Genomic DNA, 17404 nt, shown 5'->3' with positions numbered 1-17404 from the left:
TTGAAACCTAGAGTGCTCAGTGAAATAAGTTATAAAAATTAAATAAGTCAGGTTGTCATTAAGATATATAAGATGCACGGTTGTCTGTAACAGAAACAGTCAGATTTTGTATGATCACCAACGGAAACTAGTTACTAGCATGAGCAAGATGAAAATTGGTTTATTATGAACTTACTTTCACATTCGTGATTGTTCACAAATGAACGGCAAGTAAATAAGAATAGCAATTTAGGATGGCAACAGTGATTTGGAATGGCTGATCTGATACAACTCGTAGTGCAATTACTTCAGACCAATGAAAACACGACGGTGGGAGGAGTTGGATCTAGATCGTGGATGGATGGATAATGGATTTTTGCCATCTACAACATGTATTTATTTTTAGATGTCCAGGTGAATGATTTTAAACCCAATTTTATGCCATGTCTCACAACGTGTGGTAAATGATTTGAATGCTGATATGTGATTACACTTTGGTAAATGATCCCAATATTCACTATTCACGCAGTTCGATGAAGGCGTGGAATACAACAGATTTCTTCAAGACAGTTAGTATTTTTTATTTACGAAAATGAACTCTATAAAAGTCTATAACCAGCATACATATTACAAATCCTGTTGCACTTGGACATTTCTGTAAGACAAATCACTAATTAATCTATTGTGGTCGCTAATTAATCTAGTGCTAATTAATCTAATAACAAGTGGATGACTAAGACTAACAGATGCAAAACGTAAACAAATGGTGAACATCCTGGTTGCTGATATGATTGAAATGCACGGGTAAGACATTCAAGTGAATTTGAATAATATATCTATTCAATTTAATCATATGCACAGTGAAATTGTCATTTTTAAAAATTGTTTCTTTTTTAAGGAGGATGCCACCATCAAGTGCACGAACAAGTTATGCACTGGGAATTGTGACCCTGTTTCCTGAACTTCCTCATTCCACCACCACGACTCTTTGTCTATCTTCCTCTGTCCTTAGGTACCTTCCTAGCCACATCCCTCACTGCATTTGAAGTCTCATCCCAGGTATCCAGAACACCACCACCATTACCCAGTACCTGCCTCACCTCATCCCTGAATTTTACACCACAGTCCTCATCCTTTAACTTCCACCACCTGATCTTAGGTTCCGCTCTCACTCTCTTCCTCTTCTTCACCTCCAACATCATCCTACATATCACCATCCTATGCTGTTTAGCTACACTCTCCCCTGGTAACACCTTGCAATCACTAACCTCTTTCAGGTTTCGTCTCCTACAGAGGATATAGTCGACCTGTGTGCATCTTCCCCCACTCTTATACGTTACCCTGTGCTCTTCCTTTTTCTTAAAGTGTTAACTACAGCCATCTTTATCCTTTTAGCAAAATCTACCACCATTTGTCCTTCTGTATTCCTTTCATTAACACCATATCTACCCAACACCTCCTCATCATCACTGTTCCCTCCACCAACATGTACATTTATATCTGCTCCAATAACCACTCTCTCTTCTTTAGGAACCTGCAAAACAACTTCATCTAACTCCCTCCAGAATTCCTCTTTCTCCTCCAAATCACAACCTACCTGAGGAGCATAAGCACTGATGACATTCTTCATCACCCCATCAATCTCTAACTTTACACAGATCACCCTGTCACTTACTCTCTTTACCTCCACTACTCTTACTAAATTCATCCTTCAGGATTACCCCTACTCCAGTTCTCTTCCTGTCTACACCATGATAGAAGAGTTTGAAGCCACCACCAATGCTCCTGGCCTTGCTCCCCTTCCACATGGTCTCCTGTACACACAGTATATCTATCTTCCTCCTCTCCATCGCATCAGCTAGCTCTCTCCCTTTACCTGTCATAGAGCCCACATTCAACGTACCAACTCTAACCTCCACCTTCCTGCTCTGCCTCCTCTCCTTCAGCTTCAGAACCCTCTTCCCCCCTCTCCTCCTCCTCCTTGTCCCAACAGTAGTCCAATTTCCACTAATGCCCTGTTGGACAACAGCACCAGTGGCGGTCGTTGTTAACCCGGGCCTCGACCGATCCGGTATGGAATTTCTATTTTTGATCCACATCATTTGATTTGGCGCAGTTTTTACACCGGATGCCCTTCCTGACGCAACCCTCCGTATTTATCCGGGCTTGGGACCTGCACTAAAATACATTAGTATGTGCACCCTAGTGGCTAGGTTATACAGGAACACTATACACTAAGGTATTCTGCTACTACACAGGTGTTCAGTATACACTAAGGTATTCTGCCACTATACAGGTGTACGCTATACACTAAGGTATTCTGCTACTACACAGGTGTTCAGTATACACTAAGGTATTCTGCCACTATACAGGTGAACACCAAGGTATTCTGCCATTATACAGGAACACTATACATTAAGGTATTCCGCCACTATTCAGGAACACTATACACCAAGGTATTCTGCCAATATGCAGGTGAACACTATACACCAAGGTATTCTGCCAATCTGCTAAAGATATTCTTTCCTAACTGGATGTGCCTATATTAGTTACAGCAGATGGTGAGGAGCAGACCTTGGAGTCTATGCATTGAGATTTAAACATAAACTGGCCTTTCACCCAGCAGTAATGCCTACACCAATTACTTACTAGACTATATTATATATCATTAAACATTGATATGTATTAGCCGTAAATGTTCATAAATGTATATTCGTAAATGTAAATAAATAATAGGTGATGTACATGTATTTATTTTTATAGAATATCGAAATAGTTTTTTCTTAGTATAACCATATACCATTGGGCTGTCCTGCGTGTGGTGAACTCTTGTCTGTGTGTGTTTGTTAGCTTGTGTGTTAGTCTGTGTATGCGTATTTCTCGTTTCATGTCTCTTGACTTTTTAGCGTGACTTGTTGCTCTTGTGTCTTGTTAGTGACACATACGTGCTGCTCGTTGTATTGAGTCCCGCGTTGTGTTGACAGCATGTATCATTATTTATATCGTCCGAAAAACGCCCTCGTCTTGGCACCATAATTGAAAAAGAATAATTAATAAAAAAAAGAATAATTCCATAAACCCAGTTATACAGTAAGAAAGCATAAAAGTTTAAATTACTGGCAGCAAAGAAATAACAGGAAAAATGCACTGATATAGCACATTAAATTCTCATTCAGTTTTTTGAACTGATAATACAATAATTTCTATATTACAACAGATAACACAGTCGTTTACTTCTCAGTCATGATTGTAATGTTTCACACCGTAGATTGTCTGTGCCTTAAAGAAACGGTTTTCTTTAAGAGAGATGCTCCAAAAAACCTTCATTATAAAACACACAGAAAATGTTTATCCGCTCAGACAATTCTGAAAATTATACCATGGAATAATTGTATGCTTGTCTTTTCTAACATAAGATATTTAGGCAATTTTCATTAGAGAAGATTCTCACGTATTGTTAACTGAGGGTCCCCTTCAAATTCACAGAGGAGAAGCAGGAATGTAGCCAATTATAAAGCGACCATGGGTATCTTGAAAGGCGCTATATAAATTGAACATTCATTCAGTCAGGCTCAACATGGTCTACGATGTTCCTGGGACATTTAAAAAAGAAAGTACTGCTACAGTAATTACAATAGAACATATAAAACCAGACTGGGACAAGGAAGAACTCTGGACCCCAGAGAGGTGAAAATCAAGGGGCCCAGTACACACTGGTGAGTTGAGAGACTTTCTTGGTCTTGTTGTATGTAACTTTATTCATCATATGGGACTACTTCTCTGACAGAAAGACACTCGTGTTTAAAACATTTCTAAATAGTTGCAGTATTGGCTTCTTCTCGGTAGGGAAGTTCATCTGGTTGTACCACCTGGGACCCAGAGATTATTCTTGATCTGCTAAAGGACAAGGCTAGAGGCTACGCAGAACTGAGGCACAAAAGGAGGATTATCACCATACATCTAGAGCACATACTTAAATCAAAATATCACCCTGCAAAAAAAGCTTAAATGTGGGAACCATCAGATCCTTCACATTTAGTGCTACTTCTTCCGTCTAGGTGTTATTCAGGGACCTGAACCTGTGATTGTGGTAATGGGTGAGGGAGTTTAGCTCTGCTGGAAGTCCCTCCACACTTTCTTCATTTTTAAAAAAGATTTTTGTTATCATTGCTCATGGTGAAATTCCTCCTGACTGAAGTTCCTTCCGACAGCAAACAATCCAATGAAACGATGCAGGAGGTTCAAGGCGTTTCATGTTCCAACGGTGGTTGTTTTATGGAATATTTTTGTATTTTAGACATGTACCCATAAGTCTGCACTCTGCTCTGTGCACATGTAATTTGCTGTGTGAACATCAGAAAAAAAACAAATATGCAAAAAATGGCCTAATTTTTGCAGTAAATGGTATTCACATAGTCACAAGTTACATGCTCATGTGCGCTCTTGAAAACCTTTAACATGAACTGGGTCAGCCAGAGCACCGCTGAACATTGTGACCAAAATAGCAAAGGAGGAACTCCAGGAACAGTCACGTGACCCTGGGTTACAAAGACAGACGAGATGAAAGACTCCGTAGGGTTACATGAGACAAACAAACAACTGACGTGAGCTTAATGGCCAGTTTACACAAAGTGTGATTATGTCCATTGATCTTTTTGCTAGAATCCCTTTCTGCTTCTGAAACATAAATGCACTGTTTGCAGAATCAGCAGAGGACACAACCCCTGCAGCCTTGAGTTCACAGACAGTCACCGAGAATGCACTACGAACTATTGACCAAGACCAACTCAGAAATATTCAGAACAACTGGTTTTTCAAAACAATCTACTGTTCACTTTATTACTAAGATGGCATTATTTGACTGGCTTTACAAGGAGTGTACATTAAATACACAGAAATCACCCCACCTTACTCCATGTTATGTTGAACCAATTCGATTTTTTATTTTTTTGTCAATAATTTTTAGAACATTAAAACGGACCATTAGAACATTGGGGATATATACGCAGACAGTGGTCTGATTGTCACGTTGAGGACCCCGGCCCCTCCCTTTTGGGCGTGTGTCAACGTAGTCCACGTGCTTTGTCTGCGTCAGTGTATATACGTGGGTAGGGTTTTGTTGTGTGATTAATAAGTCTCACCTGTGAATCGTCTCGTGATCACGTGGGGCTACTGTGGTTTGTCTACTTAATGTGCGCTCGCGCAGTGTCCTGTGCTCGTCAATGTCTAAAGTCTACACGCTGTGTGTGTGAGTGTATCCCTGTTCTTCGTGCGCTATTGCGCAATTCCCGTGTATAAGTAAAAGTGACGTATCTGTGAAGGATTGTGTGTCTCGTTCTTCGCCGCGACCCCACCGTCACAGATTGACGAGCCACAAGAGACACAGAAAATGCCAGGATACGCAACCCGGCCAAAGAAGGCACAGCGCCCCAGCAAGCGGCGTCACCGTACCTCTTCCTCCCCTCCACGCAGTCCGGCCACGCCGACTACGGAGCAGCTCCAACAGGACCCGGAGTGCTCCTACATGCTGTGCGCAGCTCGGGAGACCGCCATTCCCTGGCTGGCGGAGGAGTACCGCCAGACGGCGGTAAAAGTGTGGCAGGAGCGACACCCCTTGTCTTCCCGGGAGCCCTCGCCCATACGGGTGGGCTTCGCCGAACTCTATGAAGAGGGGAGGACACCTGAGGAGGAGCCCGAGGAGAACCCCTCTCCGCGACACGAGGCTATGCCGACGGTCGAGGAGTTGGAGACCGACCCAGTGTGCGCCCTCCAGCTGTCCACAGCCCAGGGGCTAGTGGAGAGGGACCCCGAGCTGGCGGAGTTCTTCCGCCAGGGCGCGGTGAGGCTGTGGAGGGAGCGACACTCCCCTCCGTCCCGCGCTCCCTCGTCGCCGAGGGTGGACTCCGGGGTTTTCGGAGCGGTCGAGACCTCCCCGGAGAACGAGTTCGGGGCAGGGGACTCCACGGAGGAGGAGCAGGACGAAGAGGAAGATGAGGGCGAAGAACCCGCTCCCTCGTTGTGCGACGCCTCCACCGTAGACTACGGTGGAGAAGAGGAGGAGGCCTACCCTCCGTCTTTATGTGACGCATCCACCGTAGACTACGGTGGGGAGGGAGAGGACTACCCTCCTTCAGAGAGCGAGTCCGCTACCGAGGACTACGGTGGAGAGGAGGAGGAAGCCTACCCTCCGTCTTTAGGTGACGCATCCACCGTAGACTACGGCGGGGAGGGAGAGGACTACCCTCCTTCAGAGAGCGAGGACTACGGTGAAGAGGAGGAGGAGGAGTCGGAGGACGACGACTACCTCCCTCCGCCCGTGGGTTCCGCTCCTACCGAGGAGGAGGAGCAAGAGGACTACCCTCCATTGGGGTGCTCCACGCCTACCGCCGACTACGGTGAGACGGAGGGGGACTCCTATACGGAGGAAGAGGAGGACAGTCCGCCTGCCTCGGTGAGGTCGGTTAGGACCGTGAAAGGGAGTGCGGAGCGTCGTCCACACTCCGATCGCTCCGGCGAGAGCGCGATGGACTGCTCCCGGGGTGGCAGCCCGGAGCAGTCCATGGAGTGGAGCCGGGGGACGGAGGACATGGACATCGACGGGGAAACACCAAACGGCCCGCACGGGGCGTCTGCCAGCCGCGCTGCATCAGGCGCGCAAGCCCGCCGCGCTGCATCAGGCGCGCAAGCCCGCCGCGCTGCATCAGGCGCGCAAGCCCGCCGCGCTGCATCAGGCGCGCAAGCCCGCCGCGCTGCATCAGGCGCACAAGCCCGCCGCGCTGCATCAGGCGCACAAGCCCGCCGCGGAGCACCTGGCGCGAACGCCAACCGCGCTGTACCAGGCGCGCAAGCCAGCCGCGCTGTACCAGGCGGAGACCAGGCAGCAAAGGCTGGAGCAGGACAAGTACCCGCAGCGCCTGCAGCACCCGATCTCTCTCCCCTAGTCGCTCTCCTCCTGGCGCGCAGCCTGGCGCCCGTTTCATGTGTGAGTGTGCCAGTGTTCGTATGTCTGCCCGTTTGTGTACCAAACCCCCTTTTCCCGTTTATTCCGATGTATGTCAGTGTGCCTGTGTGTGTATTCGTGTCTGTTCCGTTTAATGTGTCTTCCGTCTTTTCCCCCGTCTTCCCAGGGAGGGTGTTCTAGGCGGTCCGTGGCGGACGCTTCCCCAAGGGCGGTCACCTCCCAGACGCAGGACTGAGCGCGTCGGATCCGCCCATCGTCGTGGGTTCGGGGCACTCGGTCCTGTTGGCACCCCGGGACGGGTAGTGCCCTTGGAGGGGGCGTCTGTCACGTTGAGGACCCCGGCCCCTCCCTTTTGGGCGTGTGTCAACGTAGTCCACGTGCTTTGTCTGCGTCAGTGTATATACGTGGGTAGGGTTTTGTTGTGTGATTAATAAGTCTCACCTGTGAATCGTCTCGTGATCACGTGGGGCTACTGTGGTTTGTCTACTTAATGTGCGCTCGCGCAGTGTCCTGTGCTCGTCAATGTCTAAAGTCTACACGCTGTGTGTGTGAGTGTATCTCTGTTCTTCGTGCGCTATTGCGCAATTCCCGTGTATAAGTAAAAGTGACGTATCTGTGAAGGATTGTGTGTCTCGTTCTTCGCCGCGACCCCACCGTCACACTGATGGTACGGAAAATGGTGTGTGTGTGTGTGTGTGTGTGTAATGTATAGTACCATCTTCCCCATTTCAGGTTCCTTTTTGTCATTTAGGGTCCCATTTCCCAAAAGCATTATCAACTTAACTGAAGGAGTGTGTGGTCACTCTACCTTTCAATGACAATCTTTGGTCAACAGAGGTGGGTAGAGTATTCAACAATTTTACTCAAGTAAAAGTACAGTTACTTGAACCAAATGTTACTCAAGTAAAAGTAAAAGTATGCATCCCAAAAATTTACTTGAGTACTTCACATTAAAGGTTGACAAAGTCAGAGGAATATCAAAGGAATCCTGGTTTCAGAGTGTCATTGTGGGAGTGACCTGAGGAGACAGTGTGGAGTAGTGCAGTGTGGTGTTAGAGTGCAAAGTGGCATTAACTCCAAATGCATCAAGAACCTCAGGCAAAGGCAGCAAGACATGGATGGCCACCCCCGCGGCGAAGATAAGAATGACAGAGAGAGTGGTCAGGCCTCTTCTGATGATGAGCTGAGATGTGGAGAGTAACACTTGGTGCTTCTCCACCTTCTGGTCCGGTTTCACCCTCTCCTGAGGTTCTGAGCCTTCATGCTGCTGTAAGCTCGTGGTCTGGTAGCTGCTCCTATTCTGAGTTCGGAAAGGAGACAGAATTTGTTTTATCCCTATGATTCCTGTGATATCCCTACACCTCTAAAAGGCATCGGTTCACTCCAAAAGTGTTTTCTTTGTGATCGATACAAAAACACTTGCCTCTACACTGCTTGTTGCATTGTCCATTGGAATAGAACTCACTACAGTACGATGATTCAGATCGTTTTCGGTATCTCGTGCCACACTGGACAGTTTGTTTTTTCTACAGCGTTGAACGGCCTGGAAATGAAATATATACATCCATATACCTGTACACCACTTGTAGTACGAGTTCAGAGAAGTGTGTAACAAAAAATGAACGCTGACCAATCGGCAAGGCCCTCTTGCTAAGAAAAATGGTTCACACTGGTTCATACCTCTTTTGTCAATCTATCCCAGTTAAGTTTGAAAATGACTGTGATGAAGAAGCCGGCCTGAATGCACACACAGATGAGGAGCCCCAGCCAAAATCCTGGCACAGCGGGTGTACAAGGATAAGCCAAAGCCACGCCAGGTTCAAAGAGCATTTACATACTGACAAATGGAAAACAACGGAGACAAAAGCAACACACAAACCAGCAACTTGTAGTTTTGCTGCAAACATGAGAGAGATGGCCACTGGCAGTCCGATGCAGTAGTAACCAATAAGATTAGCGATAGCTGCTATCTTCTGCTGCCCCGAACCCAGAAGAATGCCCATGCAAATACACTAACACAGAAGAGAAAGGGTAAGATTAAAGAACATTGGCTTTAAAATGTGCAGTATTGTGCCTTAAAAAAAACGTGCACCACTCACCACAAGACCATCAGAAATCACCAAAACACAGTAGACGTTTAAAATTTGGGACACCAACAGTATGATCTGCCTGAAAAGTAACAAATTTTTTGGCCCCAAAATACAGGCTCATTAGAATACATCAGCTAAGAAATCGGGGCATAGTCTTGAGCAATACGAATGCTTACCTATCATCTGTAAATATGAAACCGATGACCGACTTCACAGAGGCCAGTATGGCGCCTTCGACGATGGTCATGGCGACTGTGGTGTCGCACACCGTGAGAAAGGAGAAACGTTGAGGCAACGTGAAGTGGAAAAACTCAAAATGGCTGAATGAGGGTAATGAGTGTGAGAGGTGGGAGATAACCTGTGCAGCCGAGAGAAACCTTGCAGGTGAGGAGGGCCCCGGCAGTGTCCCCCGCCCCGAGGGCGTTACCCACACGCACGCATACCGCACTCTGAATGCCTAACGGACACTGAACGGCCATTTGTAAACAGTTAGGAACACTTCTAAACCTTAAAAACCGTAGCAATTATGGTGTCAACCATCTCCAACGTCTGCGCTCGTATATTGTATTATCGTGTAAGTTATACTTCAAACTGTGGAATCAGGTAATATTTGACTTCGTCCGGCAATTACATTTCATCTTTTAGTTCGTTCAGGAAGGTGGACAAAACAATGCTAGTTTCTTTTTAAGCCGTCGCACCATGTAGACTATGGTAGCAATCATAATCACTGCGTGTTGAGCAGCCAGATCCACTTCGCCCAGTAGCCCTGAAACTCAAGAAAGGGAATTTTTAATAACCCAGAGCAAATATTTAATGATATGGCTTGATTTGGCATCCCGTTAACAACATTAATCATGAGAAGCTAAAATGGGCAGCTGTTATTGTAGTGTGAAAATGGCATTGTGCATTTTTTGTGCAATTACAGAATAACGCTGCTAATGATTAAGACAACACACCTGGCCACATGTCAAAGATTTACAGACTGAGGACCCTGTGTGTGTCTCTCTTGCTGAATCCCATTATCATCAGAAATAGGTGCTCAAGCTCCCAGCAAGCATACTAATTGCTTTGAACATTATGTTTATTCATTTGGGATGAGACACTGGTTTATCTTTCAGTGAAAAGTTAATATACTGAACACTAGGGAGAATTACTTTTAGGAACTTGATGTTGCTAAAAGATAACACAGAATAACATCATATTAAAAGGTAATACCCACACAAACCAGTGTGGGCCTTGAATGATCTATGCTTCATGTTAGCATACTAATACTATCTCTCCAGACTGCATTATTCAAAGTTTACTATAGTGGGTAAACAGTATAGCACACTATCTATGAATAATGTGTACGAGATGTTATCACACTTGAGCAGTGGTGTAGGAAATATGTTTCGGTGCGTACCTGCTAGGAATCCTCCTAACTCATAAATCCAACACTCAAAACAGAGCATCATCATGCTAGGCACTGCTAGCTTCATGTACGGCCCCCAGTCTTGCAGCGACTCTAAAGTCCAGCCTGTAGAATCAATGAAAGTCCTGTTTTGACAGAGAGCCAAAGACAGCACAGGAGGCCGGGAAGCTTAACGATGTGCGCGGCAGGACGTCCAAGTGCAGGATAAATACGGGGAGGGCCGATGCGTCTGGTCTCACCTCCCCATGTGTCCGTGTGCAGCTTCTTCCAGCGAATGTAGCCATAGAGAAACACACAGCTGTAGATCTCTGACAAAGAACTGGCCACAGCAGACCCGCTGACATCCAGAGACACAAAACATCGGGCGATTTACAAAAACAACACGAGTTCCTCTACGGGTTGTTATGGTTCTCACATGAGGTTACACAGGCAGCCATTAGTGTGACAACACAGACCCGCAAAGCAGTTGCTAGAAATATCTGTGGTTCATGATTCACTTACTATACTCCAAGGTCCAACCAGAAGATCATAATGTAATTTGTCAGTACATTGGCAATGTTTGCCGCAACAGCAGTATACATCTGTGGAAAAATCACTCCCTGCAAACCCAAGTAAGTGAATTTTAATGTAAAATAACTTAAATTATTCTGAATTGTGGAGCAATGAAGTATTGTGAAACATAATCTCTCGCGATCTAAAGAAAACGTTCACCTGGTTCTGAAGATATGCTCCCTGCAGCTGATGCAGAAACAGAGCCTGTGCACAAGAGATTAACAGCTCACTAAGGGAGAGATTAGTGGAGGGGAGGGGCAGCTTAACACCACAGTGCATGGAGTGGTGCTTGAGTTTAGCATGTAACATAACATTTCCTTATTTTTCATTAGCATGAATACTGTGCAGTCAACTGTAAAGGGGGAAAATGCGAAAATACTCACCGGTACTGCAGGCAGGTATATGACCACATAGAGCTGAGCTATCCTGAAACACACAGGAGCACACAGGTCACTGAGTAGAAGAGTAAGATGATGGCAGAGGGATGAAATTTTCTATCAACGGAGGAAGACATCAACTCCTACCCTCACGTCATTACCACCCTGCAGTAAAACTGACAGCAGCAATCACTGAGGGTGAGCATTCAACATTCATCTGGAATGCAATGGCTGTGTCTTCATTCCATTACGCAGGTCAACAGAGAGAAGATGCTTTCTGGAGATTTTATCAAGCCAATATGGGGGAGATTATCTCCTTGAAGAATGATCTTTGAGTTCATAAAAACTAAGTCTGGGAAAAGCAGATAACTGTTCACTTGAAGCAGATTATGACGACGGAACACAGCATTATGAACATGGCTCGGGGACATGGCATATATATGAGATTAAGCACTCAGCATCCTGTCCCTTAATATGCATGTATATCCCTAAATATAATTAATCAGTGGATCTTTAAGACAACAACCTTGACTTTTCAGCTCAATGGTTTTCATATCTTTCAAATAGGTTCACACAAAATTATGTAACCCATGTCCTGCAGGGCTGAGCAGGGACCTTGAGCCAGAGGGGAATAATGTAAGGGGTCTGTTTGTTGACTTTAGCTTTGACACATTTCACCCTTTCATCCTTAACCAATCCCAGTAGTTCGTCTCTCGTCCTGAACACTTCTGCAATGCCAGGATGTTTTCCACCCTCTCCACTCACATCATTGTCTTTGTAATGCCATGGTTACACGGCACGAACACCACAGTCAAAAGTGCTCAGGGAACTGCTGTGGGGAGGGCTCCTCAACAAAAATGATGAGAGGGTCTACCTGAAGGTGGTAGGCAGCCTCACAGTGGAGTAAAATAAAATCCCAAAAACAAAGAACCGATGGCAGAAAGCAGAATAAGAGACACAAACCCCCTCTCCTTGGATGGGAACCTGCTAGAGAGACTAAGAAATGTCAAGTGCCGAGGTGTCAATATTTGATGTGAATTTGACAAGAATTTGACATCACATCGATACACCAGTAAAAAGGCACACCTTTGCCTTCATTACCTCTGGAGACTGAGGAAATTTGAACTGCCCCACTATCCAGTTGTTTGTAGAAGAAGCACACTGCGGTTTGCACATTGTCTTCATTTGCATACGCAACCGCTTTGCACTTTGCTGCGTGTGCTATAGTGTCAACTGAGATGCCCTAAGGGCATTGTCCTGTATACGCCACACATACCTCGAAAGCTCCCCTGTTCAACCTTTCCCACCGCATGTATCTTTGACTTTAAACAATGGCGCTAAATGGCGCTAAACAATGGCGCTAAGATGTGTTGGGTCACCTGGCCACCTCGGGCTCCTGGCCCAGCAGGAGGAGGAGGGACTGGGTGTTGATGAGCAGGGCCCAGCAGGGCAGGCAGAAGAGCAGAAGGATCAGAATGCCCCTCTGCAGAATCACCCCCACATATAGCAGGTTCTTGCTCCCGAACGTCTGGGCACAAGGGCACAGAAAGGCAGAAAAGTTTGATCATTGTCACTGAATTGACCCCATATTGGAAATTAACCGTCATCTTACAACATACACCTTGCCGAGAAGCAGCTCAAGACAAAAAAAAAAAACTAGTTTGGGATTCTTTAGCTTTGACTGTTGAAGAAACATCAAAAATAAATTATTTGGTTTTTTATGCAATATCATATATTCATATAATATCCCTGCAGCACCTGTCCTACATAGAGCTGCACAGAAAAAAAACATTACAGACTATTGAAATTTCATTGGTCCACTCATGATTTAATTGAACCTGTGATGCTGTGGTTAGGCATAATGAAGTAATGGTCCCACTGCCCCAGATTTCAGAATGCAATCATATCATTAGCTAAGCCAATCAGATGTGAGCTTCTGGGAGTGAAGAACTAAGAAATTTGCAGGTCTGCAGGTGCTAATGCTTCTATAATTCATTCTTTTAGCATATGTGTGCAGTAAAACATTTGTGTTGTAGTAGGGATCTTCAGACCTGAGCCACTAGCGTGTCACATGCCAGTGCGAGACCTCCTCCTGTTGCAGCTGTGGTAATGGTCAGGGTCTAAACCAAAGAAGAAGAGAACATGTTCACTTTTAACCGTTTTTGCAGTGCTATGATTTAAATTTTACGACACCGTGCTACCACAGGGTAGGAAATGAGGAAAATGAAACATGTGAAAATGCAAACTCACAACACTAGCCATCCCATAACCAGCCAACACACTGTTTCCCAGTCGGCCACAAAATATTGTTATGACAAAAGGAAGCAGGTAATTCAAAATGCGAGTTACGACCTATAACGACAAAGCAGAAAAATAATACTGAATGAATAGTGGATGAGGCTGCCGAACCATCTGCAACAAGGTCTTTTGTTTGTTTATGTGTTTTTCACTAGAAAAGCAAGATTATTAAAAGCCCTGATGTTTTCTGTTGTTAGACAAATGTATATCGAAGACTAAAGAGAAAATAAAGTCGCATCTCTGTATGAGAGAAACCCAACACTCTCGTGTGTGTATATAACACTCACACCTGTCAGACACACACACGCACACACACACACACACACACACACACACACACACACACACACAAATGGAAATAGGGGGAGAGCAGGAGAGTCAATCAAGCAGCTAGACCAGGCTCTCACCAGGGGTCCCGACATACGCAGCATGTGGTAGAGCTCCTCTCTGTACGCCCGAGGGAGGAAGTTCCTCAGGTAGCGGCAGCAGAACACCTTGGTGTTGGGCTCCGTCGAAAGAGCTTCAGCTGTGGACCCAGAACCATCCATGATCTCCCCACTCTGGTCCCCCCCACACGCCTCAGTCCCAGCAGGACACGACTGCCTTCTGATGCAGCTGTGTAGTCACAGGTCACTGTGGCAAAGTTTGACCATTTTAAAAGCTTACCAATTAGATCCATGTAGCAAGTGTTTACTTGAAGAGAAAGGTTCTGTTATTTAGTTAGTTAGCTGCATTTTTGCAAAATAATACACGTCCTGGTTCGTCTCCTGCACTGTCCAAATGGAGAGTAAATGTTTAATTCAATTCACTACTCGTGTGATTCAGTGTCAAGTGCTTAAATTGTTTTCACCACCTAAGTAGTGAATTATTATCTAAATCAGTGTAAAAACAATACTGAAAACCTTATAAATGTGAAACATGAAGAATGTTCTGTGGATTAAAGCCTGTGAGACTTTTTCATACTTTTCATAATTGAATTATTATAAAACACACAAATACATCAAAATATATGGGAAAGTCACTTACCTGCCGAGGGCATACATACTAATGTTACTAACAACCAGAATAAGATGGTAATGTGATGATAAATGAGACATAACAAAGTGACTGTCCACCCATGATGCTGACCGATAGAGCAGGCCACGACACAAGCTGTCACTCAGTCAAGAAGCCTTTGACTGTTAATATCAGCTGATATCAGCTGTAATTTTGCATTTAGACTGCTGAAGAAGGTATACCTCACGAGGCTCGCATCTCCTACAAACTCATATCGCAGTGATTCAGTCATGTCACAATGCAACATTTTGTGGGTGACTTCCTAGAACAACGGTACTAAGAGCTGCCATTAACAGATGATTGAGACACAGATGATCTGAGACAGGACACACAGAATAATCACTGCTGAACAATAAAAAATTGTATTCAGATGCATTTTATTTCTTATTCCAATAGTCCTAAATCTCAATGTCTAAATTCTTTACCACACGTTACAAATGTCTGCAATAATTATGATAATAACAATAGTTATCAAGAAAGATACTGTTAGGATTTCCTTTTTTAATACCAGAAACAAACAAGCAAATAAAAAAGTAAGAGAAAGGAGAAAGAGTGATGAGATGAAGAGGAGCAGGGTAGTGAAGGGCAGAGAGGGGCAGTGAGGGGCAATAAAGGGCAGAGGGGCAGTGAGGGGCAATAAAGGGCAGTGAGGGGTAGAGAGGGCAATAAAGGGCAGAGAGGGACAGTGAGGGGTAGAGAGGGACAATAAAGGGCAGAGAGAGGTATTGAGGGGCAATGAAGGGTAGTGAGGTGCAATAAAGGGCAGTGAGGGGCAGAGAGGTGCAGTGAGGGGCAGTAAAGGACAATGAAGCTCGACTGTATGAATTAAAATGGGAATTTTAAGTTCTCATGCAGTGGCAGTGAGCAGCAGTAGACATTAATAGGAGGTGCTGACCCAGGCTAAGTGTCTATTAGCCTGAGGTCTGATCCTCCCACTTTAATCAGCTAATAATTCTGTCGCTGTTCCCCCAACTACAGACAGACATTCCCCTTCCTGCTGCCGTCATGCTGCTGCCTGGTACTCATGAACGATGCTGTGGGCAAATACTTGTGTTTATCTGCTTGTGTAAACTTACTATGATCAGCGATTGGCTGGGAAATACACGACCATAGCATTGGATTTTGTGATTGTTTTGGTGCTGACATAATGGCATAATCATGACAGAGAATGAAATGGTGCGCACTGTCTTCTCAGGCAGTCATGTTGCTAATGTTAACTGTTTTGAATTCTTCGTACTTTTGCAGCTGTGTGGCTATCTCTGTGGCTGACAGTTAAGATACATGACCGTATCTTAACCAGAGGGACGCATTTATGATTGTTCCATAGACAAAACAATAGCTTAACTCAAAATACCAATGTCCACAATGCTGAAATTCCAATAAATATGCTTTTAAATACAGTATGCAGTTAACTGTGATTTTGGTATATACAGGAACACTGATAAAGTTCACAGAATGCCACGTCCATCTCACAGAAAAACATGTATGGTTCATAATCTTAAAGCAATAAGTAATCTATCATTATGACTAAAGTGTGACTAAAATCACTATCTATACTTTGCAAAGGCTTCGTTAAATATTGATGATTTGAGTTAAAGTCCCACTCCACCATGATGATCATGAGGGGTCACTAGCACAGTACTAGTACTAGTACTCTGCAGGATATTACAGTAATAACATCACCTAAACAACCACAAGTGCAGTGGTTGTTGAGAGCAGAGGAAGGCAGTGGGAGAGTTAACCCCCACCAGACCGCAGGCTCAGCCATGCAACTGATGGACGGGTGCAGTGGAGAAATATATATACGCAGAGGAAGTGTGACAGTATGGCAAATGGTGTGTGTGTGTGTGTGCATGTGTCTCTGTGTGTGTGACAAGACTAGGGTTGCAACGGTATGAGATTTTCACGGTATGAAAACCGTCTCAGACAATACCGCGGTATCACGGTTATCACGGTATCACAGTTAGTTTGTATATTATTAAAAGATACACTGACCCTTAAAGAAATTACAAGTTTTTTTTTTGTTCAATTAACTATTTTTTGTAGAAACCTGCAACTATTGTATACAAAATGTCTCATTAAAAAAAAAAGCTGTAAACATGTTTATATAAATACTGCAAAATTAGAGAAACCTAAATCATGTATTTCAGTACAATTATTTAAGTTTAAATTATTTAATATCTGATAAACTCAGCCTGGGTCAGTGTCTGATCAACAACTGTTGTAAACGTCCGTTGTACTGCCAAGTTAGAATATAACCAGATACTGCAGAAAGAGAGGATTTATTTCTGACATGACCCTCACAATAGAGATTTCTATTTTAAGGCTTTCACACCGAGTCTGGTTTTAACATGTGAAAAACAGGCACGTTAGAATTTGAAAATGAACGCATGTAAATTAATGGCGTCTTTCACATCCAGTGAAAGCAAGGACCATAAAAAGCTAGGTTTATTCTTTCACTAGTGACCGTAGCGCGCGACTCCGCACAGTTAACAAATACGAGCCTCTTGTAATTCCAGGACGAAACATGAGAGAACGTGAAGACGTTAAGATTGGGCGTTTTGAAAATAAACAACCATTAAATAATGTGATAAAAAGCGAATTATTTCGAGTATATGTATAAATATTTAACTTTATTAAGTTTAAGGTGCTGGGAAATATTAAAACGCTGAGGCGCGGC

General features: G+C 44.4%; 1 protein-coding gene across 2 annotated transcripts; it reads right to left on the bottom strand.

The window, feature by feature from the left end:
• Positions 1-6759: 6759 nt before the first annotated feature.
• On the bottom strand, positions 6760-14393 carry LOC143477852 (multidrug and toxin extrusion protein 1-like). 2 transcript variants are annotated; one of them, XM_076976703.1, is made up of 17 exons: positions 14076-14390; positions 13621-13722; positions 13422-13490; positions 12750-12898; positions 11377-11419; positions 11153-11197; positions 10943-11040; positions 10681-10778; positions 10433-10546; positions 9729-9796; positions 9389-9497; positions 9207-9282; positions 9040-9109; positions 8820-8952; positions 8621-8715; positions 8364-8483; positions 6760-8240 (listed from the first exon to the last, which is right to left on the bottom strand). In XM_076976703.1, the coding sequence occupies exons 1-17, from the start codon at positions 14214-14216 to the stop codon at positions 7935-7937; spliced, it is 1836 nt and encodes a 611-aa protein (XP_076832818.1). In that variant the 5' UTR covers positions 14217-14390; the 3' UTR covers positions 6760-7934. The 2 variants fall into 2 exon arrangements, with proteins under 2 accessions (XP_076832818.1, XP_076832819.1); XM_076976704.1 differs by lacking the exon at positions 13621-13722 and having other exon boundaries at positions 14076-14393.
• Between the last annotated feature and the right edge of the window lie 3011 nt (positions 14394-17404).

The sequence above is a fragment of the Brachyhypopomus gauderio genome, chromosome 16, assembly GCF_052324685.1.
Source record: "Brachyhypopomus gauderio isolate BG-103 chromosome 16, BGAUD_0.2, whole genome shotgun sequence".
NCBI classification, from domain to species: domain Eukaryota; kingdom Metazoa; phylum Chordata; class Actinopteri; order Gymnotiformes; family Hypopomidae; genus Brachyhypopomus; species Brachyhypopomus gauderio.
This window is presented reverse-complemented; position numbering and strand designations above follow the sequence as displayed.

Excerpts from the sequence above, each read along its gene's own strand:
- LOC143477852 (XM_076976703.1), bottom strand. The coding sequence starts at position 14,216 with ATGGATGGTTCTGGGTCCACAGCTGAAGCTCTTTCGACGGAGCCCAAC. Across the intron at positions 12,899-13,421 it reads GTGACACGCTAGTGGCTCAG|ACGTTCGGGAGCAAGAACCT; the intron begins GTCTGAAGATCC and ends CCTTGTGCCCAG. Across the intron at positions 10,779-10,942 it reads TGGTTGGACCTTGGAGTATA|CGGGTCTGCTGTGGCCAGTT; the intron begins GTAAGTGAATCA and ends TCTGGATGTCAG.